The sequence below is a fragment of the Pristiophorus japonicus genome, unplaced genomic scaffold, assembly GCF_044704955.1.
Source record: "Pristiophorus japonicus isolate sPriJap1 unplaced genomic scaffold, sPriJap1.hap1 HAP1_SCAFFOLD_417, whole genome shotgun sequence".
In the NCBI taxonomy this organism is placed as follows: domain Eukaryota; kingdom Metazoa; phylum Chordata; class Chondrichthyes; family Pristiophoridae; genus Pristiophorus; species Pristiophorus japonicus.
In genome coordinates, this window is record NW_027254058.1 from 320,377 (window position 1) to 347,441 (window position 27,065).

Genomic DNA, 27,065 nt, shown 5'->3' on the forward strand with positions numbered 1-27,065 from the left:
GGCGGAGCAGGCTCGAGGGGCCGTATGGCCTACTCCTGTTCCTATTTCTTATGTTCTTATAACTAAAACTGCCTATTTCCACCTCCGTAACATCGCCCATCTCCGCCCCTGCCTCAGCTCATCTGCTGCTGAAACCCTCATCTATGCCTTTGTTACCTCTAGACTTGACTATTCCAACGCACTCCTGGCTGGCCTCCCACATTCTACCCTACGTAAACTAGAGGTCATCCAATACTCGGCTGCCCGTGTCCTAACTCACACCAAGTCCCACTCGCACATCATCCCTGTGCTCGCTGATCTACATTGGCTCCCGTTTAAGCAACGCCTCGATTGTAACATTTTCATTCTTATTTTCAAATCCCTCCATGGCCTCTCCCCTCCCTATCTCTGTAATCTCCTCCAACCCCAAAACCCCCGAGATTTAATACAGTCAGCACCTTCAGGAACTGTACCCCAGGGAATGTTAGCACTTTCAGGAACTGTACCTCAGGGAGAGTCAGCACCTTCAGGAACTGTACCCCAGATAGAGTCAGCACCTTCAGGGACTGTACCCCAGGGAGAGTCAGCACCTTCAAGGACTGTACCCCAGGGAGAGTCAGCACCTTCAGGGACTGTACCCCAGGGAGAGTCAGCACATTCAGGGACTCTACCCCAGGGAGAGTCAGCACCTTCAGGGACTGTACCCCAGGGAGAGTTAGCACCTTCAGGAACTGTAACCTGGTGTGAGTCAACACCTTCAGGGACTGTACCCCAGGGAGAGTCAGCACCTTCAGGGACTGTACCCCAGGGAGAGTCAGCACCTTCAGGGACTGGACCCCAGGGAGAGTCAGCACCTTCAGGGACTGTACCCCAGGGAGAGTCAGCACCTTCAGGGACTGTACCCCAGGGAGAGTCAGCACCTTCAGGAACTGTATCCCAGGGAGAGTCAGCACCTTCAGGGACTGTACCCCAGGGAGAGTCAGCACCTTCAGGGACTGGACCCCAGGGAGAGTCAGCACCTTCAGGGACTGTACCCCAGGGAGAGTCAGCACCTTCAGGGACTGGACCCCAGGGAGAGTCAGCACCTTCAGGAACTGTACCCTAGGGAGAGTCAGCACCTTCAGGAGCTGTACCCCAGGGAGAGTCAGCACCTTCAGGGACTGTACCCCAGGGAGAGTCAGCACCTTCAGGGACTGTACCCCAGGAAGAGTCAGCACCTTCATGGACTGTACCCCAGGGAGAGTCAACACCTTCAGGGACTGTAACAGAAGGGAGAGTCAGCGCTTTCAGTTCCTCCATACTGCCACTATCTGACACCTTGCTGCATTTCCATTCGGTGTAACTAGACTGTGTGAGCAGATATTTGAAAACGGGAAGCATCATGGTAACTTCTGCTTGTGCAACCACCTCTGTCCACACACTTACATATCACACAACACACGCTGACACATACACATTCGCCGCGAGCTCACGTATTTGTCAGTAAAGGTCACTGGCTGCCTTTTCCTCTCCCTGCCTCTGTACCATTTCAAGCTGTGAGCTGGTATCATGGCTCTGGCTGGGATCACCTAACTCCGCACAGTTCAGCGATGGAACCTGCGCTCTTCTGTCGCCGAGTCACTCAGCATCGCTCCGGCCACAGTCACTGTTCCAGTCGGTGGAAAGGGAGAGTTCTCAGTATCCCTGTGGTGATTGACCCTGCACCAACTGTGTTTACTTTAATTAGAGGACAGTCTGATTACCAATCAGGGTGTAAAACACATCACTGACTGCAGACGCCCTATAAATATCATCACTAACCCAGACTCGAAATACAACAAAAATCATTTGGTTTCATCTATACAACCTTCCAGTACGTGATTGATGCAGTCGATTGGAGCTCGTGGTGAGAGGGTTTAACCCCCTGGACATTCAGGAGCTCGTGGTGAGAGGGTTTAATCCCCTGGACATTCGGGAGCTCGTGGTGAAAGGATTTAACCCCAGGATCAGCAGTTGCATTAACACGGTAATGTCGCGATGCGTCACTTTAACTCCAGCCCAGAGGTCCTTGAACTGCTTGATTATGATGTTAATGTTTGTGAAGGCTCAAGAGATGTGTTCAGAAGCAGCGACCCCAGACCGAGCAGGTGCAGTGCGGAGCAGGACGTGGAAAAACAGCCTTCAGAAATACAAGGTCAAGTGGCAAGGTAGGGACCGGGGTCATCTGTCTGTGCGAGGGGTCAGCACTGGGCTTTTATCCATAGCTCGCGAAAGAAATTCAGCTGTACAGTGACTGCTCAATATCTGACTTCCCACATCAGCCAATGGACGCTAGAAGCAGGCCACTCAGTGCAGGCCACAGCCACACAGCCCAGACCGACTGTGTCCATCCGTGGTCAGTGCTGCCTTTCCCACCTCACGTACATCGGGACAGATGCTGCAATTGGCCGCCGGGCCCTGAGCACATGCACGGGGAGATCTGGCATGGCTCCGGATCAGGGTTCACTGATAACTGGCGGCATCAGGTGCCCAGTGAGAGTCAGTGTGTGTGGGACCCGTACCCCAGTGAGAGTCAGTGTGTGGGACCCGTACCCCAGTGAGAGTCAGTGTGTGTAGGACCCGTACCCCAGTGAGAGTCAGTGTGTGTGGGACCCGTACCCCAGTGAGAATCAGTGTGTGTGGGACCCGTACCCCAGTGAGAGTCAGTGTGTGTGGGACCCGTACCCCAGTGAGAGTCAGTGTGTGTGAGACCCGTACCCCAGTGAGAGTCAGTGTGTGTGGGATCCGTACCCCAGTGAGAGTCAGTGTGTGTGGGACCCTACCCCAGTGAGAGTCGGTGTGTGTGGGATCCGTACCCCAGTGAGAGTCAGTGTGTGTGGGACCTGTACCCTAGTGAGAGTCAGTGTGTGTGGGACCCGTACACCAGTGAGAGTCAGTGTGTGTGGGACCCGTACCCCAGTGAGAGAAATTGTGTGTGTTTGAGTTTTATTCAGTTAGCAGGAATTGTTATTAAACGGGAAACTGGTGAAATATTTCTGATGTCTTTTCAGAAATGTCATTATATCAAAATACAGAGATATCGCTGAGAAATGTGGAGGAGTGATTCCCAAGCAATGCGTCACTGACAGCCTCGTCACTGGGTTTTCTGTCACGGACACATCTACAATAATTCCACAACCATGATTCATTTCAGAGCTGAATTAAATCCAAACTAATCACTCACAGACACCGACTCTCACTGGGGTACAGGTCCCACACACACTGACTCTCACTGGGGTACGTGTCCCACACACACTGACTCTCACTGGGGTACGGGTCCCACACACACTGACTCTCACTGGGATACGCGTCCCACACATACTGACTCTCACTGGGGTACGGATTCCACACACACTGACTCTCACTGGGGTACGGGTCCCACACACACTGACTCTCACTGGGGTGCGGGTCCCACACACACAGACTCTCACTGGGGTACGGTTGCCACACATAGTGACTCTCACTGGGGTACAGGTCCCACACACACTGACTCTCACTGGGGTACAGGTCCCACACACACTGACTCTCACTGGGGTACGGATTCCACACACACTGACTCTCACTAGGGTAAGGATCCCACACACACCGCCTCTCACTGGGGTACGGGTCCCACACACACTGACTTTCACTGGGGTACAGGTCCCACACACACTGACTCTCACTGGGGTACGGGTCCCACAGACACTGACTCTCACTGGGTTTCGGATCCCACACACACTGACTCTCACTGGGGTACGGGTCCCACAGACACTGACTCTCACTGGGGTACGGGTCCCATACACACTGACTCTCACTGGGTTACGGATCCCACACACACTGACTCTCACTGGGGTACGGGTCCCACACACACTGACTCTCACTGGGGTACGGATCACACACACACTGACTCTCACTGGGCTACGGGTCACACACACACTGACACTCACTGGGTTACGGATCCCACACACACTGACTCTCACTGGGGTTCGGGTTCAAGGGGCAGGATGGTTGGTAACCAGAGGACATAGAGTTAAGATGACTGACAAAGGAACCAGAAGTGACACGAGGAAAGATTTTTTTATGCAGTGAGTTGTTGTGATCTGGAATCCCCTACCTTAAGGAGCGGTGGAAGCAGGTTCAGTCGTTACTTTCGAAAAGGGATTGGATGAATACTTGAAGAGACAAACTTACAGGGCTATGGGAAAGATCAGGGAAGTGGGACTAATTAGATAGCTCTCTCAAAGAGCCAGCACAGGTTCGATGGGCCGAATGGCCTCATTCAGTGCTGTAAGATACTATGATTCTATGTTCACATTGAAGTATAGGTTAAATTGGTGAACTGGGGCCAGGACAGTCACATGCGATGAGGATACCGCTCGTGGAGCAGCAACACCAGCACAGACACGTTGGGCTGACTGGCCTGTGTCCAAGCTGTAATTTCTGTGTCATACTCTGCAGTACTATCAATGTCGCACATTCTGTCCCTTTCATTCCCTTGACCCAGGAGCGATGATTGAAGATCAAAGCAGCCTCCGGCTGGGATTGGCTAATTGAGCTGAGAAGGGGTTTGGGCTGTGAGACAGACCAGCGGCGAGTGACCCAGGGAGATAGTTAGCAACAACTGATTCTCAGCCCTGGTCAGTGTGTGTTGTTCTGGGATGTTAGGCAAGCTATCAGACAATGTGATGAGGGCCGGTCTCTCGGCCCCTCTCACACTCCCGGAGCAGCACTGACCGAAGTTCCCGACCCAGCCAGCCCAGCAGAGCGGAAATCACAGTGAGACATGAGGAACTAGAGCCGAGACAGCAATGACTTAACAGCCCAGAATATTGACGAATACCGATCTTCCCATATCTGCAGGCAGCATTTCATAGAATCATAGAAACGTACAGCACAGAGCAGGCCATTCAGCACGATGGGCCAAAATTTGGCAGATGGAGTATAATGTTGGAAAGTGTGAGGTCATGCACTGTGGCAGAAAAATTGAAGAACAAGTTATTTAAATGGAGAAAGGTTGCAAAGTGCTGCAGTACAGCGGGACCTGAATGAAACACAAAAGATTAGGATGCAGGTACAGCAAGTGATCAGGAAGGCCAATGGAATCTTGGCCTTTATTGCAAAGGGGATGGAGTATAAAAGCAGGGAAGTCTTACTACGGTTGTACAGGGTATTGGTGAGGCCACACCTGGAATACTGCGTGCAGTTTTGGTTTCCATATTTACGAAAGGATATACTTGCTTTGGAGGCAGTTCCCAGAAGGTTCACTATGTTGATTCCGGAGATGAGGGGGTTGACTTATGAGGAAAGGGAAATGGCAAGCTCTCCCTGGGACTGGGATCAGCCATGACGATCAGGGGATTGAGTTGGTGGCAGGTCGCCTTCACAACCAGCAATGCTGATATTGAGGATCCGCACAATGATGCAACCCCCCCCCTCCCCCCCCCCCCCACTTTAAGAGCTGGAAGGAGCCAGTGTGAAGGATCCTTGCCGATTGCATTGCACCTGAAATTCATTCGCCCTGCTGGTAGAGCCCTGTAAGGGCCTTAAAAAATGTTTGGAGTGTCGCCAGATTGGGGGGCACTTGATTTAAATGTTTACTTTGTCTCCTAAAAGAGTGGTAGAGCCCTGTAGCACCCTAGTGAGGTCATTAGCGCTTGATTGAGCACTCTAGTGCATTCCTGAGGCTCTAACAGTCTAGTTAGTGGAAGTTCAGAATCATTAGCGCCCAGCGCAACTTGTTCAACGTTTCAAGTTTGGCACCCGAACGGGGCACTACCGCTATATCTTTATAAAATGTTTTAGGGTTCAATTTAATGTTGCCTGCTAATATTTTCTCATAACCACTTCGCCTCCTGTATTAACTTTTCAATTCCCTCCTGTACTTAGCATAATCTTCCTGGTTATTAACTGAATCTTGCTCCTGACATTTGTCATAAGCCTCCCTTTTCTGTTTTATTTTATCTTTTATTTCCTTTGTTCACCAGGGGGCATTATCTTTGGACCCTCTACCTTTTCCCATCAAAGGAATAGGCCTAGTTTGTACCTGAACTATCTCTTCCCTGAATGCTCTCCATTGTTGCTTTACCCTGCAATCGCCTTTTCCAATATACCTGTATTGGATCCCTTAAATCACCGAAATTAGCTCCTCCCCAGTTGAGTATTTTTTCCTTCGATATTTTCTGGTCTCGTTCCATAATTACTTTAAACCGAATGATGTTATGATCACTGTTAGCTTGATGATATCCTACTGTAACACACTCCACTTGCCCTACTTCATTTCCCAGAACCAGATCCAACACTGCTTCCTTCCTTGTTGGATCAGAGACGCAATGAAGTGACTTGGCTGAGCAAAGGAGCAACCAAACGACAATTCCTCTACTGCAGCATTGGAATTGGATTCCATCTCCAGATCCTTCCCAATGGCAGAGTCAACGGAGCCCATGAAAGCAATCACTACGGTAAGTACCTGGGGTGCGGCTCTGTCTCCGGCACAACATGGTCAGCGGAGGGGCAGGACGCAGTCCAAGGGGGGGGGAAGAGCAGAATAGAAAAGTTGTAGTCATCGGGATTCGATAATTCGGGGGATAGATAGCATCCTCTGCAGTTGTGACTGAGAGTCCAGGAGGGTGTATTGCCTACCTGGTGCAAGGGTCAAGGATATCTCAGAGCAACTGGAGAGGAACTTGGAAAGGGAGGGGGAAGATCCAGTTGTCGTGGTCCATGTCGGTACCAGTGACATACGAAAGGAAGGGGAAGAGGTCCTGCTAAGGAATATCAGAAGTTAGGAGCTAAATTTAAAAAGTAGGACCTTGCAGGCGGTAATCTCAGGAATATGAACCAAGCCATATGTTAATTGTCATAGGGATATTCAGATCAGTGAGTACATTCCAGAACGGCTGGTGTGGGAAAGAGGGCTTCCATTTCAGGGGGCACTGGCACCAGGACTAGGACAGGAAGGAGCTGTACTGTTGGGACGGGCTTCGCCTGAACTGGGCTGAAACCAAGGGCCTAGTGGAAGGATGAATAGGCAGGTAAAAATTATCTTAAACTAATAAAGGGGAGAGGCCTTAGTCAGAAACAATAGTAAAAATGATACTTTAAGGATAAAGAGGGGATAAGCACAGAGTTCAGGTCACAAACAGTGAGATAGAAGAATTAGGAGCAGGAGTCGGCCATTCGGCCCCTCGAGCCTGAACTGCCATTCAACATCATGACTGATCTTCAAACTCAACTCCACTTTCCTGCACTATCCCCATATCCCTTGATTCACCGAGAGCCCAAAAATCTATCCATCTCAGTCTTGAATATACTCAACGACTCAGCATCCACAGCTCTCTGGGGCAGAGAACTCCAAAGATTCACAACCCTCTGAGTGAAGAAATTCCTCCTCATCTCAGTCTTAAATGGCCTACCCCCTTATCCTTAGACTCTCCAGCCAGGGGAAACATCCTCTCAGCATCTACCCTGTCAATCCCCCTCAGAATCTTGTATGTTTCAATGAGATCACCTCTCATTCTTCTAAACTCCAGAGAGTATAGGCCCATTCTACACAATCTCTCCTCATAGGACAACCCTCTCATCCCAGGAATCAGTCTAGTGAACCTTTGTTGCACCGCCTCCAAGACAAGTATATCCTTCCTTAAATAAGGAGACCAAAACTGCACAGTACTCCAGGTGTGGTCTCACCAAGGCCCTGTCCAATTGCAGTAAAACTTCCTTACTCCAACCCCCTGGTAATACCTAATTGCTTGCTGTACCTGCATGGTAACTCCCTGAGTTTCATGTACTAGAACACCCAAATCCATCCGAACACCAACATTTAATAGTTTCTCACTGTTTAAAAAATATTCTGTTTTCTCTATTCTTCCTACCAGGTGAAGGGAATAGTAAAATAACTAAAGTCGTCACAGCACGAGTGATCAATAAGGTTAAACGGTGTGAGACAGGCAGCATCAGGGCACAAGGACTGGCTCGGGACTCTTGCCCAAATTAGAGTTTTATATACGAACACGCAGAGTATAATAAATTTATTGAGTGAATTAGAGGCGCAAATACAGGTTTGCGGATGTGACATGGTGGCATTACAGAGACATGGCTGCAAGCTGGTCGGGATTGGGAGTTAAATATTCCTGGTTAAAAAGTATTATAGAATTATAAAATGGTTACAGCACAGAAGGAGGCCATTCAGCCCGTTGAACTCTCTGCAAGAGCACTTCAGCCAGTCCCACTCCCACCCTTTCCCCGTAGCCCTGCAACATTTTTGCCTTCAGGTACTTCAGATATCCAACTCCCTTTTGAAAGCCACGATTGAGTCTGCCTCCACCACTCTTTCAGGCAGCGCATTCCAGATCCTAACCACTCGCTGCGTAAAAAAGGTTCCCTCATGTCGCCTTTGGTGCTTCTGCCAATCACCTTAAATCTGTGTCCTCTGGTTCTTGACCCTTTCTGCCAATGGGAACAGTTTCTTTCTATCTATTCTGTCCAAACCCCTCATGATTTTGAACACCTCGATCAAATCTCCTCTCAACCTTCTCTGCTCCAAGGAGAACAACTCCAGCTTCTCCAGTCTATCCACGTAACTGAAGTCCCTCATCCCTGGAACCATTCTCGTAAATCTTTTCTGCACCCTCTCTAAGGCTTTCACATACTTCCTATAGTGTGGTGCCCAGAATTGGACACAATACTCCAGTTGAGGCCGAACCAGAGTTTTATAAACATAAGAACATAAGAAATAGGAGCAGGAGTAGGCCATCTGGCCCTTCGAGCCTGCTCCACCATTCAATAAGATCATGGCTGATCTGATCTTGATCTCAACTCCATTTCTCTGCCTGCTCCCCATAACCCTTGACTCCCTTAACATTCAAAAATCTGTCCATCATAAAGGCTCATCATAATTGCCTTGCTTTTGTACTCTATAGCTCTATTTATAAAGCCCAGGATCCCATAAGCTTTCTTAACTGTTTCTCAACCTGCTCTGCCACCCACAGGTCTCTCTGTTTGTGCAGCCCCCTTAGGATTGTACCCTTTAGTTTATATTTCCTCTCCAGCAGGGAAAGAAGCAAAGCTGGAATTGGGCTGCAGAGAAGTAGAACTAGAAAGTGAATTTGGAAGACAGAAGAAACAAGGGCTGGAAAATAGACAACAGGGGAGTTTGGCAATACTAAATGGTATACTTCAATGCAAGGAGTAGAGGGAATAAGGCAGATGAGCTGAGAGCACAGATTGACACATGGGAGTACAATATTATAGCCATTACTGAGACATGGCTGAAAGAAGGGCAGGCATGGCAGCTCAACATTCCTGGTTACAGGGTTTTTAGATGGGATAGAGAGGGGGATTAAAAAATGAGGAGGGGGAGTCGCAGTATTATTAAAGAAGGGATGATATGTTAGAGGGGTCATCCAACGAGGCCATATGGGTTTAATTAAAGAATAAAAAAGGGACGATCACACTACTGGGAATGTGCTGTATACCCCTAAACAGTCAGAGGGAGATAGAAGAACAAATATGTGGGCAAATTGCTGCAGTGCAAAAACTATAGAGCTGTAATAGTGGGGGATTTCAACTATCCTAATATTAACTGGGGAAAAGACTAGTGTGAATGGTACAGAGGGTGCGGAATTCCTAAAGTGTATTCAGGAGAACTTCTTTAGCCAGTATGTAACAAGCCCAACAAGGGAGGGGCCGGTTCTGGACTTGGTTTGGGGGAATGAAGAGAGCAGGTGGAAGAGGTATCAGTGGGAGAGCATTTTGCTGCTAGTGATCATAATTCAGTAAGCTTTAGGGTAGTTATGGAACAGGAATAAAAGTTCTCAATTGGGGTAAAGCCAATTTTGCTGAGCTGAGATGGGATTTGGCCAAAGTGAACTGGAAACAGCTACTTGATGATAAATCAGTGTCAGAGCAGTGGGAGGCATTCAAGGAGGAGATCCTGAGGGTACAGAGCAAGTATGTTCCCTTAAAGAAAAAGGGTGGGGCTAACAAATCTAGAGCCCCGTGGATGTCAAGGGACATACAGGGTAAGACAAAGAAAAAAAGGGAAGCTTATGATGGGTACCAGAAACTCAATACCGCAGAGACTCTAGAGGAGAATAAGAAATGCAGGGGCCAATTAACAATATATCAGGATAGCAAAGAGAGAGCATGAAAGTATGTTGGCAAGTAAAATCAGGGAAAACCCAAAGATGTTTTATAAATACATTAAGAGCAAGAGGATAACTAGAGAAAGAGTGGGGCCTCTTAAAGACCATAATGGAAATCTGTGTGTGGAGGTAGAAGATGTGGGTATGATTCTTAATGAATACTTTGCCTTCGTTTTGGAACACTCATAATAAAGGATGAAACTGAGTATTATGTACAATGAGTAAGTGTGACCTTAGCTCCTTTAATAAGACTCCAGAGTGCAGGCACTTCGTGGATGGCCTGCTTATATACTGTGCTCCCAAGGGATGCTGGGATCCCTTGGGACTTCAACACGTAGGCCCTCTGGTGGTCAGGTTTTATACAGGTTACAAGGGATTAAATACATTATCCGTTTTCACAAAAGAGAGGGCAGATGCAGACTTTGCAACGAGGGAGGAGAGTGTGAAATATTAGACGAGATAAACATAGTGAGAGAGGAAGTACTAAGGGGCTTAACAGCTTTGAAAGTGGATAAATTCCCAGGCCTGGATAAAATGTATCCCAAGCTGTTAAGAGAGGCAATAGAGGAAATAGCAGAGGCTCTGACCATTTTCCAATTCTCTCTGACTACAGGTGTGGTGCCAGAGGACTGGAGGACAACTAATGTGATTCCTTTGTTTAAAAAGGGATTGAGCGAGTAATTACAGACCAGTCAGCCTAACCTCGGTAGTGGGAAAATTATTGGAATAAATCCTGAGGGACAGGATAAATCTTCATTTGGAAAGACATGGATTAATCAGGGACAGTCAGCATGGATTTGTTAAGGGAAGGTCATGTCTGACTAACTTGATTGAATTTTTCGAGGAGGTAACCAGGTGGGTCGATGAGGGCAGTGCGTATGATGTAGTGTATATGGATTTTAGCAAAGCTTTTGATAAGGTCCCACATGGCAGACTGGTCACGAAAGTAATAACCCATGGGATCCAGGGCAAAGTGATAAGTTGGATCCAAAATTGGATCAGAGGCAAGAAGCAAAGGGTGATGGTTGATGGGTGTTTTTGTGGCTGGAAGGCTGTATCCAGTGGGGTTCCGCAGGGCTCAGTACTGGCACCTTGCTTTTTGTGGTATATATCAATAACTTGGACTTAAATGTTGGGGGTATGATTAAGAAGTTTGCAGATGACACTAAAATAGGTCGTGTGGTTGATAATGAAGAAGAAAGCTGCGGACTGCAGGAAGATATCAATGTATTGGTCAGGTGGGCAGAACAGTGGCAAATGGAATTCAATCCGGATAAGTGGGAGGTAATGCATTTGGGGAGGGCTAACAAGGCAAGGGAATACACGTTAAATTGTACAACACTGAAAAGTGTAGAGAAATAAAGGGACCTTGGAGTGCAAGTCCACAGATCTCTGCAGGTAGCAGGCCAGGTAGATAAGGCAGTTAAGAAGGTATATGGAATGCTTGCCTTTATAAGTTGAGGCATGGAATACAAGAGCAACAAGGTTATGCTTGAACTGTATAAAACACTGGTTAGAAACATAGACATAGAAACATAGAAAATAGGTGCAGGAGCAGGCCATTCAGGCCTTCTAGCCTGCACCGCCATTCAATGAGTTCATGGCTGAACATGAAACTTCAGTACCCCCTTCCTGCTTTCTCGCCATACCCCTTGATCCCCTGAGTAGTAAGGACTTCATCTAACTCCCTTTTGAATATATTTAGTGAATTGGCCTCAACTACTTTCTGTGGTAGAGAATTCCACAGGTTCACCACTCTCTGCGTGAAGAAGTTTCTCCTCATCTCGGTCCTAAATGGCTTACCCCTTATCCTCAGACTGTGACCCCTGGTTCTGGACTTCACCAACATTGGGAACATTCTTCCTGCATCTAACCTGTCTAAACCCGTCAGAATTTTAAACGTTTCTATGAGGTCCCCTCTCATTCTTCTGAATTCCAGTGAATACAAGCCCAGTTGATCCAGTCTTTCTTGATAGGTCAGTCCCACCATCCCGGGAATCAGTCTGGTGAATCTTCGCTGCACTCCCTCAATAGCAAGAATGTCCTTCCTCAAGTTAGGAGACCAAAACTGTACACAATACTCCAGGTGTGGCCTCACCAAGGCCCTGTACAACTGTAGCAACACCTCCCTGCCCCTGTACTCAAATCCCCTCGCTATGAAGGCCAACATGCCATTTGCTTTCTTAACCGCCTGCTGTACCTGCATGCCAACCTTCAATGACTGATGTACCATGACACCCAGGTCTCGTTGCACCTTCCCTTTTCCTAATCTGTCACCATTCAGATAATAGTTTGTCTCTTTGTTTTTACCACCAAAGTGGATAACCTCACATTTATCCACATTATACTTCATCTGCCATGTATTTGCCCACTCACCTAACCTATCCAAGTCACTCTGCAGCCTCATAGCATCCTCCTCGCAGCTCACAATGCCACCCAACTAAGTGTCATCCGCAAATTTGGAGATACTACATTTAATCCCCTCGTCTAAATCATTAATGTACAATGTAAACAGCTGGGGCCCCAGCACAGAACCTTGCGGTACTCCACTAGTCACTGCCTGCCATTCTGAAAAGTACCCATTTACTCCTACTCTTTGCTTCCTGTCTGACAACCAGTTCTCAATCCAAGTCAGCACACTACCCCCAATCCCATGTGCTTTAACTTTGCACATTAATCTCTTGTGTGGGACCTTGTCGAAAGCCTTCTGAAAGTCCAAATATACCACATCAACTGGTTCTCCTTTGTCCACTTTACTGGAAACATCCTTAAAAAATTCCAGAAGATTTGTCAAGCATGATTTCCCTTTCACAAATCCATGCTGATTTGGACCTATCATATCACCATTTTCCAAATGCGCTGCTATGACATCCTTAATAATTGATTCCATCATTTTACCCAGTACTGAGGTCAGGCTGACCGGTCTATAATTCCCTGTTTTCTCTCTCCCTCCTTTTTTAAAAAGTGGGGTTACATTGGCTACCCTCCACTCGATAGGAACTGATCCAGAGTCAATGGAATGTTGGAAAATGACTGTCAATGCATCCGCTATTTCCAAGGCCACCTCCTTAAGTACTCTGGGATGCAGTCCATCAGGCCCTGGGGATTTATCGGCCTTCAATCCCATCAATTTTCCCAACACAATTTCCCGACTAATAAAGATTTCCCTCAGTTCCTCCTCCTTACTAGACCCTCTGACCCCTTTTATATCCGGAAGGTTGTTTGTGTCCTCCTTAGTGAATACCGAACCAAAGTACTTGTTCAATTGGTCTGCCATTTCTTTGTTCCCCGATATGACTTCCCCTGATTCTGACTGCAGGGGACCTACGTTTGTCACAGCTGGAGTACTGTGTGCAGTTCTGGTCACCACATTACAGGAAAGATGTGATTGCATTGGAAAGGGTGCAGAAGAGATTTATAAGAATGTTGCCTGGACTGGAGAATTTTGGCTATGAGGAAACATTGGAGATGCTGGGTCTGGATTTTTTGGAACAGAGGAGGCTGAGGGGAGACCTGATTGAGGTGTATAAAATTATGAGGGGCCTGGATAGAGTGGATAGGAAGGATCTGTTTCCCTTGGCAGAGGGGTCAACAACCAGGAGGCATAGATTAAAGTAATTGGGAGGAGGTTTAAAGGAGATATGAGGGGAAATTTCTTCACCCAGAGATGGGGGTCTGGAACTCACTGCCTGAAAGGGTGGTAGAGGCAGAAACCTTCACCACATTTAAAAGATACTTGGATGTGCCCTTGAAGTGCCGTAACCTGCAGGGCTACGGACCGAGAGCTGGAAAGTGGGATTAGGCTGGATAGCTGTTGGTCGGCCGGTACGGACATGATGGGCCGAAATGGCCTCCTTCCGTGCTGTAAATTTCTGTAATTCTATGATTCTTTCTACCAAAATGTATAATTTCACATTTTTCTGCATTAAATTTCATCTGCCACGTGTCCGGCCATTTCACCAGCCTGTCCTGGGGCGTGGGGAGGCCTGGGAATGGGATTGGAGGCCTTGTGGGGATTGTCTCTGGTTGGTCGGTGAGGGGGTCTAGGGACGGAGGGGATGGGGAGGGGGGGGTCTAGGATCGTGGTGGGGGGCGGGTGGGGGGGGGGAGTACCCTGGGTCCAGGAGATGGGTATAAAGCCACTTAACTCCTGGATGCAGCAGTTCCCTGCCTCTGTGTAACTGTCGAGTTTCACGATTCAGGAATGATCCCCTTAGATTATAAATTACAATTCAGGAATTAAAGAAACATAGAAACATAGAAAATAGGTGCAGGAGTAGGCCATTTGGCCCTTCGAGCCTGCACCGCCATTCAATGAGTTCATGGCTGAACATGCAACTTCAGTACCCCATTCCTGCTTTCACGCCATACCCCTTAATCCCCCGAGTAGTAAGGACTACATCTAACTCCTTTTTGAATATATTTAGTGAATTGGCCTCAACAACTTTCTGTGGTAGAGAATTCCACAGGTTCACCACTCTCTGGGTGAAGAAGTTTCTCCTCATCTCGGTCCTAAATGGCTTACCCCTTATCCTCAGACTGTGACCCCTGGTTCTGGACTTCCCCAACATTGGGAACAGTCTTCCTGCATCTAACCTGTCTAAACCCGTCAGAATTTTAAATGTTTCTATGAGATCCCCTCTCATTCTTCTGAACTCCAGTGAATACAAGCCCAGTTGATCCAGTCTTTCTGGATATGTCAGTCCCGCCATCCCGGGAATCAGTCTGGTGAACCTTCGCTGCACTCCCTCAATAGCAAGAATGTCCTTCGTCAAGTTAGGAGACCAAAATTGTACACAATACTCCAGGTGTGGCCTCACCAAGGCCCTGTACAACTGTAGCAACACCTCCCTGCCCCTGTACTCAAATCCCCTTGCTATGAAGGCCAACGTGCCATTTGCTTTCTTAACCGCCTGCTGCACCTGCATGCCAACCTTCAATGATTGATGTACTATGACACCCAGGTCTCGTTGCACCTTCCCTTTTCCTAATCTGTCACCATTCAGATAATAGTCTGTCTCTCTGTTTTTACCACCAAAGTGGATAACCTCACATTTATCCACATTATACTTCATCTGCCATGCATTTGCCCACTCATCTAACCTATCCAAGTCACTCTGCAGCCTCATAGCATCCTCCTCGCAACTCACACTGCTACCCAACTTAGTGTCATCCGCAAATTTGGAGATACTACATTTAATCCCCTCGTCTAAATCATTAATGTCCAATGTAAACAGCTGGGACCCCAGCACAGAACCTTGCGGTACCCCACTAGTCACTGCCTGCCATTCTGAAAAGTACCCATTTACTCCTACTCTTTGCTTCCTGTCTGCCAACCAGTTCTCAATCCACATCAGCACCCTACCCCCAATCCCATGTGCTTTAACTTTGCACATTAATCTCTTGTGTGGGACTTTGTCGAAAGCCTTCTGAAAGTCCAAATATACCACATCAACTGGTTCTCCCTTGTCCACTCTACTGGAAACATCCTCAAAAAATTCCAGAAGATTTGTCAAGCATGATTTCCCTTTCACAAATCCATGCTGACTTGGACCTATCATGTCACCTCTTTCCAAATGCACTGCTCTGACATCCTTAATAATTGATTCCATCATTTTAATTTATAATCCCCTTAGATTATAAATCACAAAGGTAACTTCATTATTTAAGAAAGGCAAGTGACAGAGAAAAGGAAACGATAGACCTGTTAGTCCAACATCTGTTGTGGGGAGTTAGTGCGATTGGTCATTAAAGACAGAGTGACTTAGCCCTTGAAGAAATTTCAGCTGATTAGAGAGAGATTGGATCTGTAAAGGCTGGGTCATGTATAACAAACCTCATTGGAATTTTTGAGGCAATAAATGAAGTAGTTGACAGGGAAATGTCTGTAGATGTCTTTTATTTGGACTTCCAGAAGGCATTCGATAAACTTTCATATGAGAGAATGTGAGCTAAAATTAAAGTCCATAGAATGCGTTTGGGGAGGGCTAACAAGGAAAGGGAATACAGAATAAATGGTAGGACACTGAGAAGTGTCGATGAACAAAGGGACCTTGGAGTGCAGGTTCACAGATCGCTGAAGGTAGCAGGCCAGGTCGATAAGGTGGTTAAGAAGGCATTTGGCATACTCTCCTTTTATTAGCCGAGGCATGGAATACAAGAGCAGGGGGGTTATGCTTGAACTGTATAATGAAAGCATGGGCCTTACGCTTAACATCCGTAAGACAAGGGTCCTCCACCAGCCTGTACTCACCGCACAGCACTGTCCCCCAGTCATCAAGATCCACGACGCGGCCCTCGACAACGTGGACCACTTCCCATACCTCGGGAGCCTTTTATCAACAAAGGCAGACATTGATGCGGAGATTCAACATCGCCTCCAGTGCGCCAGTGCAGCCTTTGGCCACCTGAGGAAAAGAGTGTTCGAAGATCAGGCCCTCAAATCTACCACAAGCTCATGGTCTACAGGGCTGTAGTAATATCCACCCTCCTGTTTAGATCAGAGACATGGACGATGTACAGTAGACACCTCAAGTTGCTGGAGATATATCACCAACGACGTCTCCAAAAAATCCTGCAAATCCCCTGGGAAGACAGGCACACTATCAGTGTCCTCGACCAGGCCAACATCCCCAGCATTGAAGCACTGACCACACTCGATCAGCTTCGCTGGGCAGGCCACATAGTTCGCATGCCAGACATGAGGCTCCCTAAGCAAATGCTTTATGCAGAGCTCCTTCATGGTAAACGAGCCAAGGGTGGGCAGCGGAATTGTACCAAGGACACCCTCAAAGCCTCCCTGGTAAATTGCAACATCACCACTGACACCTGGAAGTCCCTGGCCGAAGACCGCCCTAGGTGGAGAAAGTGAATCCGGGAGGGCGTTGAGCTCTTTGAATCTCAACGCCGCGAGCGTGAAGAGGTCAGACGCAGGCAGCGGAAGGAGCGTGCGGCAAATCAGTCCCGCCCCTCCCCTTCCCTCAACAAATGTCTGTCCCACCTGTGATAGGGTCTCGCATTGGACTGTTCAGCCACCAAAGGACTTACTTTAGGAGCGGAAGCAAATCTTCCTCGATTCCGAGGGACTGCCTATGATGATGATGATGATGATAAAACACTGGTAAGGCCGCAACTGGAGTACTGCGTGCAGTTCTGGTCACCACATTACAGGGAAGATGTGATTGTACTAGAGGGGAGATTTACGAGGATATTGCCAGGACTGGAGAATTTTAGCTATGAGGAATGATTGGATAGACCGGGTACTTTTCTTTGAAATGGAAGAGGCAGAGGGGAGATTTAATTTGAGGTGTATAAAATGATGCGGGACCTGGATAGAATGTACAGAAAGGGCCTATTTCTCTTAGCAAAGGGGTCAACAACGATGGGGCATAAATTTAAAGTAATTGTTAGGAAGTTTAGAGGGGATTTAAGGGGAAATGTTTTCACCCAGAGGGTGGTGGGGGTCTGGAACTCACTACCTGAAAGGGTGGTAGAGGCAGAAACCCTCATCACATTTAAAAAGTACTTGGATGTGCACTTAAAATGACGTAACCTACAGGGCTACGGACTGAGAGCTGGAAAGTGGGATTAGGCTGGAGAGCTCTTGGTTGGCCGGCACGGACACGATGGGCCGAAATGGCCTCCTTCCGTGCTGTAAATTTCTCTGATTCTATGAAATGAAGGCAAATTATTGACCTGATTAGGAGTTTAGGCAGAAAGTAGGGATAATGGGAATCGAATTGGAAGGATATGACTAGTGGTGTCCCACAAGGATCTGTGCTGGGGCCGCAACTATTCACTTTAAATATTAATGATTTCGATAACACAAGAGCCATATCTCCAAGTTTGCCGATGACTCAAAGATTGGTGACATGTTTGTGTAGACGGGTGCATAACTTTGACACAGAGACATTGATAGATTAAGTGAGTGGACAAAACTGTGGCAGATGGATTCAACACAGGTATGTGTGAGTCGTCCATCTTGGACATAAAACGGATAGATCGGAGTATTTCTCGTGGTGAAAAGCTGGGAACAGTGGAGGTGCAAATAGACTTGAGGGTCCATGTTCACAGATCGCTCGACTGTAATGGTCAGGTCCAAAAATATAATCAAAAAGGCAAATGGAATGTTAGCCTTTACAACTACAGGGTGAGAATGTAGAGGAGGGCCAATCAGGAGACAAGTTAGGAATCATTTCGTCATGCAAAGGGTAGAAGTGTGGAACTCTCTTCCACGAAAAGCAGTAGGTGCTAGCTCAGTTCATAATTTTAAATCTGAGGGTATTAAGGGATATGGAGCCAGCAGGTGGATGAAGTTAGGATACAGATCAGCCATGACAGATTGACAGGCTCGAGCTGCTGATTGGCCTTCTCCTGTTCTCATGTTCCTAAACTATGGCAGATAGAATACAATGTGGGAAAGTGTGAGGTCATCCACTTTGGATCTGAGAGAAAAATCGGAATACTTTCTTAATGACGAGAGACTGGGAGCTGTGAAGGAGCAACGGGATTTCGGGGTCCAGGTACGCAAACCATTCAAAGCTAGTGCACAAAAAATTATCAAAAACGGTAATGGAATGTTGGTCTTTATCTCAAGGGTTTGAATACAAAGGGGAGGAGGTTCTGCATCAGTTGTACAGAGCCTCGGTCAGACCCCATGTAGAGTAACGGTGTTCAGTTCTAGGCTCCGCACCTTGAAAGGGATGCAACACAGGTTCACCAAAATTATACTGGGGCTAAAAGAGGACATATGACAGATGCAATTTAATGCAGCTACGTGTGAAGAGATGCACTTTGGGAGGAACAACATGGAGGCCGTGTAATCTCAATGGTATTATTTGGGGGGGGGTGCGGTGGGGTGCAAGAGCAGAGGGACCTGGGATGGGGGGGGTGGGGGGCAGATTCACAAACCTTTAAAGGTGGTTGGGCAAGTTGATAAGGTGGTTAAGGAAGCTTATGGGATACTTGGCTTTGTGAATACTGGCATTGAATACAAAGACAAGGAAGTGATGCTCAACCTTTACAAATCACTGGTTAGGCCCCAGCTGGAGTACTGTGTACAGTTGTGGGGACCATACTTTAGGAAGGATGTCAAGACCTTGGCCAGGGTGCAGAGGACGTTTACCAGGATGATAGCAGGGATGAGAGACTTCAGTTATGTGGAAAAGCTGGGATTCATAGACTCTCACAGCACAGAAGGAAGCCATTCGGCCCATCCTGCCTGTGCTGGCTCTGTGACAGAGCAATCCAATTAGTTCCACTCCCTGCTCTTTCCCCATAACCCTGCAAATTAGTCCTCTTCAAGTACATGAAAGTTCCGATGGAATCTGATCCCTGCTCCAGTTCAGGTAGAGCGTTCCAGATCATAGCTCCATGTGTGAAAAAATTCTCCTCATTTCCCCTCGAGTTCTTTTGCCAATGATTTTAAATCTCTGGCCGCTGCTTACTGGCCCACTTGCCAGAGGAAACAGTTTCCTCTGACTTGTTTTGAATAATGGATACTGGGGAGTGAGTTCCAAGCTGGAATCTAATCGAGGGGTTCGGGGGGGGTTATATATAGAATAACAGATACCTGGGAGTGAGTTACAGGCTGGGATCTAATCGAGGGGTTCGGGGGGATTTATATATAGAATAACAGATACCTGGGAGTAAGTTACAGGCTGGGATCTAATCGAGGGGTTCGGGGGGATTTATATATAGAATTACAGATACCCGGGAGTGAGTTACAGGCTGGGATCTAATCGAGGGGTTCGGGGGGATTTATATATAGAATTACAGATACCCGGGAATGAGTTACAGGCTGGGATCTAATCGAGAGGTTGGGGGGGTTTATATATAGAATAACAGATACCCGGGAGTGAGTTACAGGCTGGGATCTAATCGAGGAGTTCGGGGGGATTTATATATAGAATTACAGATACCCGGGAATGAGTTACAGGCTGGGATCTAATCGAGAGGTTCGGGGGGGTTTATATATAGAATAACAGATACCCGGGAGTGAGTTACAGGCTGGGATCTAATCGAGGGGTTCGGGGGGATTTATATATAGAATAACAGATACCCGGGAGTGAGTTACAGGCTGGAATCTAATCGAGAGGTTCGGGGGGATTTATGTATAGAATTACAGATACCCGGGAGTGAGTTACAGGCTGGAATCTAATCGAGAGGTTCGGGGGGGTTTATATATAAATAACAGATACCCAGGAGTGAGTTACAGGCTGGGATCTAATCGAGGGGTTCGGGGGGATTTATATATAGAATAACAGATACCCGGGAGTGAGTTACAGGCTGGGATCTAATCGAGGGGTTCGGGGGGATTTATATATAGAATAACAGATACCCGGGAGTGAGTTACAGGCTGGGATCTAATCGAGGGGTTCGGGGGGATTTATATATAGAATAACAGATACCCGGGAGTGAGTTACAGGCTGGGATCTAATCGAGGGGTTCGGGGGGATTTATATATAGAATAACAGATACCCGGGAGTGAGTTACAGGCTGGGATCTAATCGAGGGGTTCGGGGGGATTTATATATAGAATAACAGATACCCGGGAGTGAGTTACAGGCTGGGATCTAATCGAGGGGTTCGGGGGGATTTATATATAGAATAACAGATACCCGGGAGTGTGTTACAGGCTGGGATCTAATCGAGGGGTTCGGGGGGATTTATATATAGAATTACAGATACCCGGGAGTGAGTTACAGGCTGGGATCTAATCGAGGGGTTCGGGGGGATTTATATATAGAATAACAGATACCCGGGAGTGAGTTACAGGCTGGGATCTAATCGAGGGGTTCGGGGGGATTTATATATAGAATAACAGATACCCGGGAGTGAGTTACAGGCTGGGATCTAATCGAGGGGTTCGGGGGGATTTATATATAGAATTACAGATACCCGGGAATGAGTTACAGGCTGGGATCTAATCGAGGGGTTCGGGGGGATTTATATATAGAATAACAGATACCCGGGAGTGAGTTACAGGCTGGGATCTAATCGAGGGGTTCGGGGGGATTTATATATAGAATTACAGATACCCGGGAATGAGTTACAGGCTGGGATCTAATCGAGAGGTTGGGGGGGTTTATATATAGAATAACAGATACCCGGGAGTGAGTTACAGGCTGGGATCTAATCGAGGAGTTCGGGGGGATTTATATATAGAATTACAGATACCCGGGAATGAGTTACAGGCTGGGATCTAATCGAGAGGTTCGGGGGGGTTTATATATAGAATAACAGATACCCGGGAGTGAGTTACAGGCTGGGATCTAATCGAGGGGTTCGGGGGGATTTATATATAGAATTACAGATACCCGGGAATGAGTTACAGGCTGGGATCTAATCGAGAGGTTGGGGGGGTTTATATATAGAATAACAGATACCCGGGAGTGAGTTACAGGCTGGGATCTAATCGAGGAGTTCGGGGGGATTTATATATAGAATTACAGATACCCGGGAATGAGTTACAGGCTGGGATCTAATCGAGAGGTTCGGGGGGGTTTATATATAGAATAACAGATACCCGGGAGTGAGTTACAGGCTGGGATCTAATCGAGGGGTTCGGGGGGATTTATATATAGAATAACAGATACCCGGGAGTGAGTTACAGGCTGGAATCTAATCGAGAGGTTCGGGGGGATTTATGTATAGAATTACAGATACCCGGGAGTGAGTTACAGGCTGGAATCTAATCGAGAGGTTCGGGGGGGTTTATATATAAATAACAGATACCCAGGAGTGAGTTACAGGCTGGGATCTAATCGAGGGGTTCGGGGGGATTTATATATAGAATAACAGATACCCGGGAGTGAGTTACAGGCTGGGATCTAATCGAGGGGTTCGGGGGGATTTATATATAGAATAACAGATACCCGGGAGTGAGTTACAGGCTGGGATCTAATCGAGGGGTTCGGGGGGATTTATATATAGAATAACAGATACCCGGGAGTGAGTTACAGGCTGGGATCTAATCGAGGGGTTCGGGGGGATTTATATATAGAATAACAGATACCCGGGAGTGAGTTACAGGCTGGGATCTAATCGAGGGGTTCGGGGGGATTTATATATAGAATAACAGATACCCGGGAGTGAGTTACAGGCTGGGATCTAATCGAGGGGTTCGGGGGGATTTATATATAGAATAACAGATACCCGGGAGTGTGTTACAGGCTGGGATCTAATCGAGGGGTTCGGGGGGATTTATATATAGAATTACAGATACCCGGGAGTGAGTTACAGGCTGGGATCTAATCGAGGGGTTCGGGGGGATTTATATATAGAATAACAGATACCCGGGAGTGAGTTACAGGCTGGGATCTAATCGAGGGGTTCGGGGGGATTTATATATAGAATAACAGATACCCGGGAGTGAGTTACAGGCTGGGATCTAATCGAGGGGTTCGGGGGGATTTATATATAGAATTACAGATACCCGGGAGTGAGTTACAGGCTGGGATCTAATCGAGGGGTTCGGGGGGATTTATATATAGAATAACAGATACCCGGGAATGAGTTACAGCCTCTTATCAACAAAGGTAGACATTGATGCGGAGGTTCAGCATCGCCGCCAGTGCAGCCTTCGGCCGCCTGAGGAAAAGATTGTTCGAAGACCAGACCCTCAGATCTACCACCAAGCTCATGGTCTACAGGGCTGTAGTAATACCCGGCCTCCTGTATGGATCTGAGGCATGGACGATGTACAGAAGACACCTCAAGTCGCCAGAGATATATCATCAACGATGTCTCCGCAAGATCCTGCAAGTCCCCTGGGAGGACAGGCGCACCAACATCAGTGTCCTCGCCCAGGCTAACATCCCCAGTATTGAAGCATTGACTACACTCGATCAGCTTCGCTGGGCAGACCACATAGTTCGCATGCCAGACTCAAGACTCCCTAAGCAATTGCTCTATGCGGAGCTCCTTCATGGTAAACGAGCCAAAGGAAAACAGCGGAAACGTTATAAGGACATCCTCAAAGCCTCCCTGGTAAAGTGCGACATCACCACTGACACCAGGGAGACCTCTTCGAGTCTCAACGGAAAGAGCGTGAAGAGGCCAGACGCAGGCAGCGGAAGGAGCGCGCGGCAAACCAGCCCCTCGACGAATGTCTGTCCCACCTGTAACAGGGCCTGTGGCTCTCGTATCGGACTGTTCTGCCATTAAAGAACTCAGTTTGGGCGTGGAAGCAAGTTTTCCTCGATTCCAAGGGACTGCCTATGATGATGATGACAGGCTGGAATCTAATCGAGGGATTTGGGGGTTTATATATAGAATAAAAGATACCCAGGAGTGCGATACAGGCTGTTATCTAATCAAGGGGTTCGGAGGGTTTATATATAGAATAACAGATACCCAGGAATGAGTTACAGGCTGGAATCTAATTGAGGGTTTATATATAGAATAACAGATACCAGGGAGTGTGTTACAGACTGGAAGTAATCGAGGGGTTCGGGGGTTTATATATGGAATAACAGATACCCGGGAGTACCTCTTCCCCCAGCTTACTGACTGTTTCTCTACTGATGTTAATCCAGCTCCCTCACGCTGTCACTCAGTAACCCCTCTCCCCCAGCACCCTGTGTTACTGACTGTATCTCTACTGATGTTAATCCAGCTCCCTCACGCTGTCACTTAGTAACCCCTCTCCCCCAGCACCCTGTGTTACTGACTGTATCTCTACTGATGTTAATCCAGCTCCCTCACACTGTCACTCAGTAACCCCTCTCCCCCAGTGCCCTGTGTTACTGACTGTATCTCTACTGATATTAATCCAGCTCCCTCACGCTGTCACTTAGTAACCCCTCTCCCCCAGCACCCTGTGTTACTGACTGTATCTCTACTGATGTTAATCCAGCTCCCTCACACTGTCACTCAGTTACCCCTCTCCCGCAGTGCCCTGTGTTACTGACTGTATCTGTACTGATGTTAATCCAGCTCCCTCACACTGTCACTCAGTAACCCCTCTCCCCCAGTGCCGTGTGTCACTGACTGTATCTCTACTGATGTTAATCCAGCTCACTCACACTGTCACTCAGTTACCCCTCTTCCCCAGCGCCCTGTGTCACTGACTGTATCTCTACTGATGTTAATCCAGCTCCCTCACACTGTCACTCAGTAACCCCTCTCCCCCAGTGCCGTGTGTCACTGACTGTATCTCTACTGATGTTAATCCAGCTCCCTCACACTGTCACTCAGTAACCCCTCTCCCCCAGTGCCGTGTGTTACTGACTGTATCTCTACTGATGTTAATCCAGTTCCCTCACACTGTCACTCAGTAACCTCTCTCTCCCAGCGCCCTGTTACTGCCTGTATCTCTACTGATGTTAATCCAGCTCCCTCACTGTCACTCAGTAACCCCTCTTCCCCAGCACCCTGTGTTACTGACTATATCTCTACTGATGTTAATCCAGCTCCCTCACGCTGTGTCATGTATTTAACTGTCATTGAACCCATGTATAAACTGACCCAAGTTGTACACTGCGAGAACATTGACCACTAGGTGGTGAACTTGTGGGAGACATTCCTAACCTGGTTTTTCAGGTATAAAAGGGGAAGCTCCACCCACCTTCATCACTTCAGCGCTGGGAAATAAAGGTTACTGGTCACAGAGTGACCTTCTCTCAAGTATGGGCCTCGTGTGCATTTGTACTGTATAGTAAGGATATATCAATGGCGACGAGAAACTGGGATTAAAACCATGCGAGCATGGTCACTAACAGCACAGACGAGAGGTACTGTGTTGGTGATGATTGGGACGACTTTATTGAGAGACGACAGCAAAGTTTCGTCACTAAGGAATGGCTGGGACAGGAATGGCTGGGACAGGATTCGACTGACAAAACGCAGGGCTCATCTCCTGTGGGTCCAGGACGTACTCCCTGATGAAGGACCTTCTAGCGCCAGAGAAGTCGGCGGACAAGACTTTTGAAGAGCTCAGTAAGTTGATCAGGGAACATTTTAAACCGGCGAGCAGCATGGCGTAAGTTACCAGATGCATGCAGAGCGGAGATGCTGCGGGACTTTTTAATTGAGGGCATCGGGCATGCTGGGATTTTCAGGAAACTGATCGAAACCAAAGACTTGACCCTGGAAACAGCGGCTTTGATGGCCCAGACATTTATCTCACGGGAGGAAGAGACCAGAATGATGGTTGACAAAAATCTTGGTTTAAATGCAGCAAATGGACAGGGAGTCAACATTGTTAACGCAGCACACAGTTCCCCAGGCAGACAGTGGCAATCGGACATGCCCGAGCATGTAGTCGAATCCAAAGGGGGAATTCAACAGAGACAATGGCTAGCTGAACGGCGATTCACATCATTGCAAGGGACAATGCGGCCAGTAATGGGGCCATCAACACCTGTTAATGGTGTGCTTAAAAACAGTTACACAGACAGTCAGAGACGATCGACTGATAATGGGTCTTTCGATTCCAACAACGGCTCATGTTGGAGGTGTGGAGGCAAACACACAGCCAGAGCTTGCAGGTATCAGCAATATACCTGCAGAAATTGCAACGTCCGCGGTCACTTGCCGCGTATGTGAAGGAAGCCTGCGGCCAGGTTGATGTATGAGGAGGACGCGGACGATGTAAGCCCTACGAGGCCAAATGGACACTGGGGGAAATCACTGGAAGCTGAAGTTCAGTGAGTTCATGTGGAGCACATATACAGTTCATACACCGTGACGCCACCGATAATGATGAAAGTGCTCCTCAATGGCATCCCAGTATCAATGGAGCTAGACACGGGGGCCAGCCAGTCCCTGATGAGTATCAAACAGTTCGACAAGTTGTGGGCATCCAAGGCCAGGAGGCCAAAATTATTGCCAATTGATGCACAGCTACGGACATACACAAAGGAGATCATTCCGGTGCTAGGCAGCGCCACAGTAGACGTGACCCACAAAGATTCGGAGAACAGGTAGACATTCTGGATTGTCCCGGGTGACGGTCCCGCACTGCTGGGGAGGATTTGGCTGGCTGTCATGAACTGGAAATGGGGCGATGTCAATGCAATTTCTTCTGTGGAGTGAATATCATGCTCACAGGTCCTGGACAAATTTGACTCACTATTTCAGCCCGGCATTGGCACTTTCATGGAGACCAAGGTAGTGATTCACATAAACCCGGACACCAGGCCAGTACACCACAAGGCCAGAGCGGTGCCGTACGTGATGTGGGAAAAGATAGAAGGCGAATTGGACCGCCTGCTGAGGGAAGGCATCATCTCGCCAGTCGAATTCAGTGACTGGGCGAGCCTGATTGTGCCGGTGCTCAAGGCGGATGGGTCGGTCAGAATATGTAGTGATTACAAGGCCACCATCAATCGGGTGTCACGCCAAGACCAGTACCCGCTACCCTCTTTGCGACGCTATCCGGTGGCAAACTTTTTTCAAAATTGGACCTGACCTCAGCTTACATGACCCAGGAGCTGGCAAGTGAGTCGAAGAAGCTGACCACCATCACGATACACAAGGGGTTGTTTGAGTATAACAGATGTCCATTTGGGATTCGCTCGGCCGCCGCAATCTTTCAACGCAATATGGAAAGCCTCCTCAAGTCGATTCCAAGGACAGTGGTTTTTCAAGACGACATCCTCATCACGGGTTGTGATACTGAAGAACACCTCCGCAACCTGGAGGAGGTGCTACGCAGACTGAAAAAGGTGAAGTGCGCCTTCCTAGCTCCAGGGGTAGAATTCCTGGGGATGAGGGTAGCAGCAGACGGGAGCAGACCTACTGCGTCCAAAACAAAAGCGATCCAGAGAGCACCCAGACCCCGTAACACGATGGAGTTGCGTTCGTTCCTCGGGCTCCTGAACTATTTTGGTAACTTTCTTCCCAAGTTGAGCACGCTATTAGAGCTGCTACATGTGCTGCTACACAAAGGTCGTGAATGGGTCTGGGGGGACAGCCAGGAAAGGGCTTTTGATAGAGCACGAA

The 27,065-nt window shown here is 47.8% G+C and overlaps 1 protein-coding gene across 1 annotated transcript in view; it reads left to right on the plus strand.

The window, feature by feature from the left end:
- The first annotated feature begins 1,465 nt into the window (after positions 1 to 1,465).
- Positions 1,466 to 27,065, plus strand: part of fgf9 (fibroblast growth factor 9) — a 32,185-nt gene continuing 6,585 nt past the window's right edge. The window contains exons 1-2 of the mRNA XM_070873101.1: positions 1,466 to 2,165; positions 6,261 to 6,434. Of these exons, the coding sequence (XP_070729202.1) occupies positions 1,988 to 2,165; positions 6,261 to 6,434 (352 nt within the window). The 5' untranslated portion in view covers positions 1,466 to 1,987. The remainder of the gene's footprint in view (positions 2,166 to 6,260; positions 6,435 to 27,065) is intronic.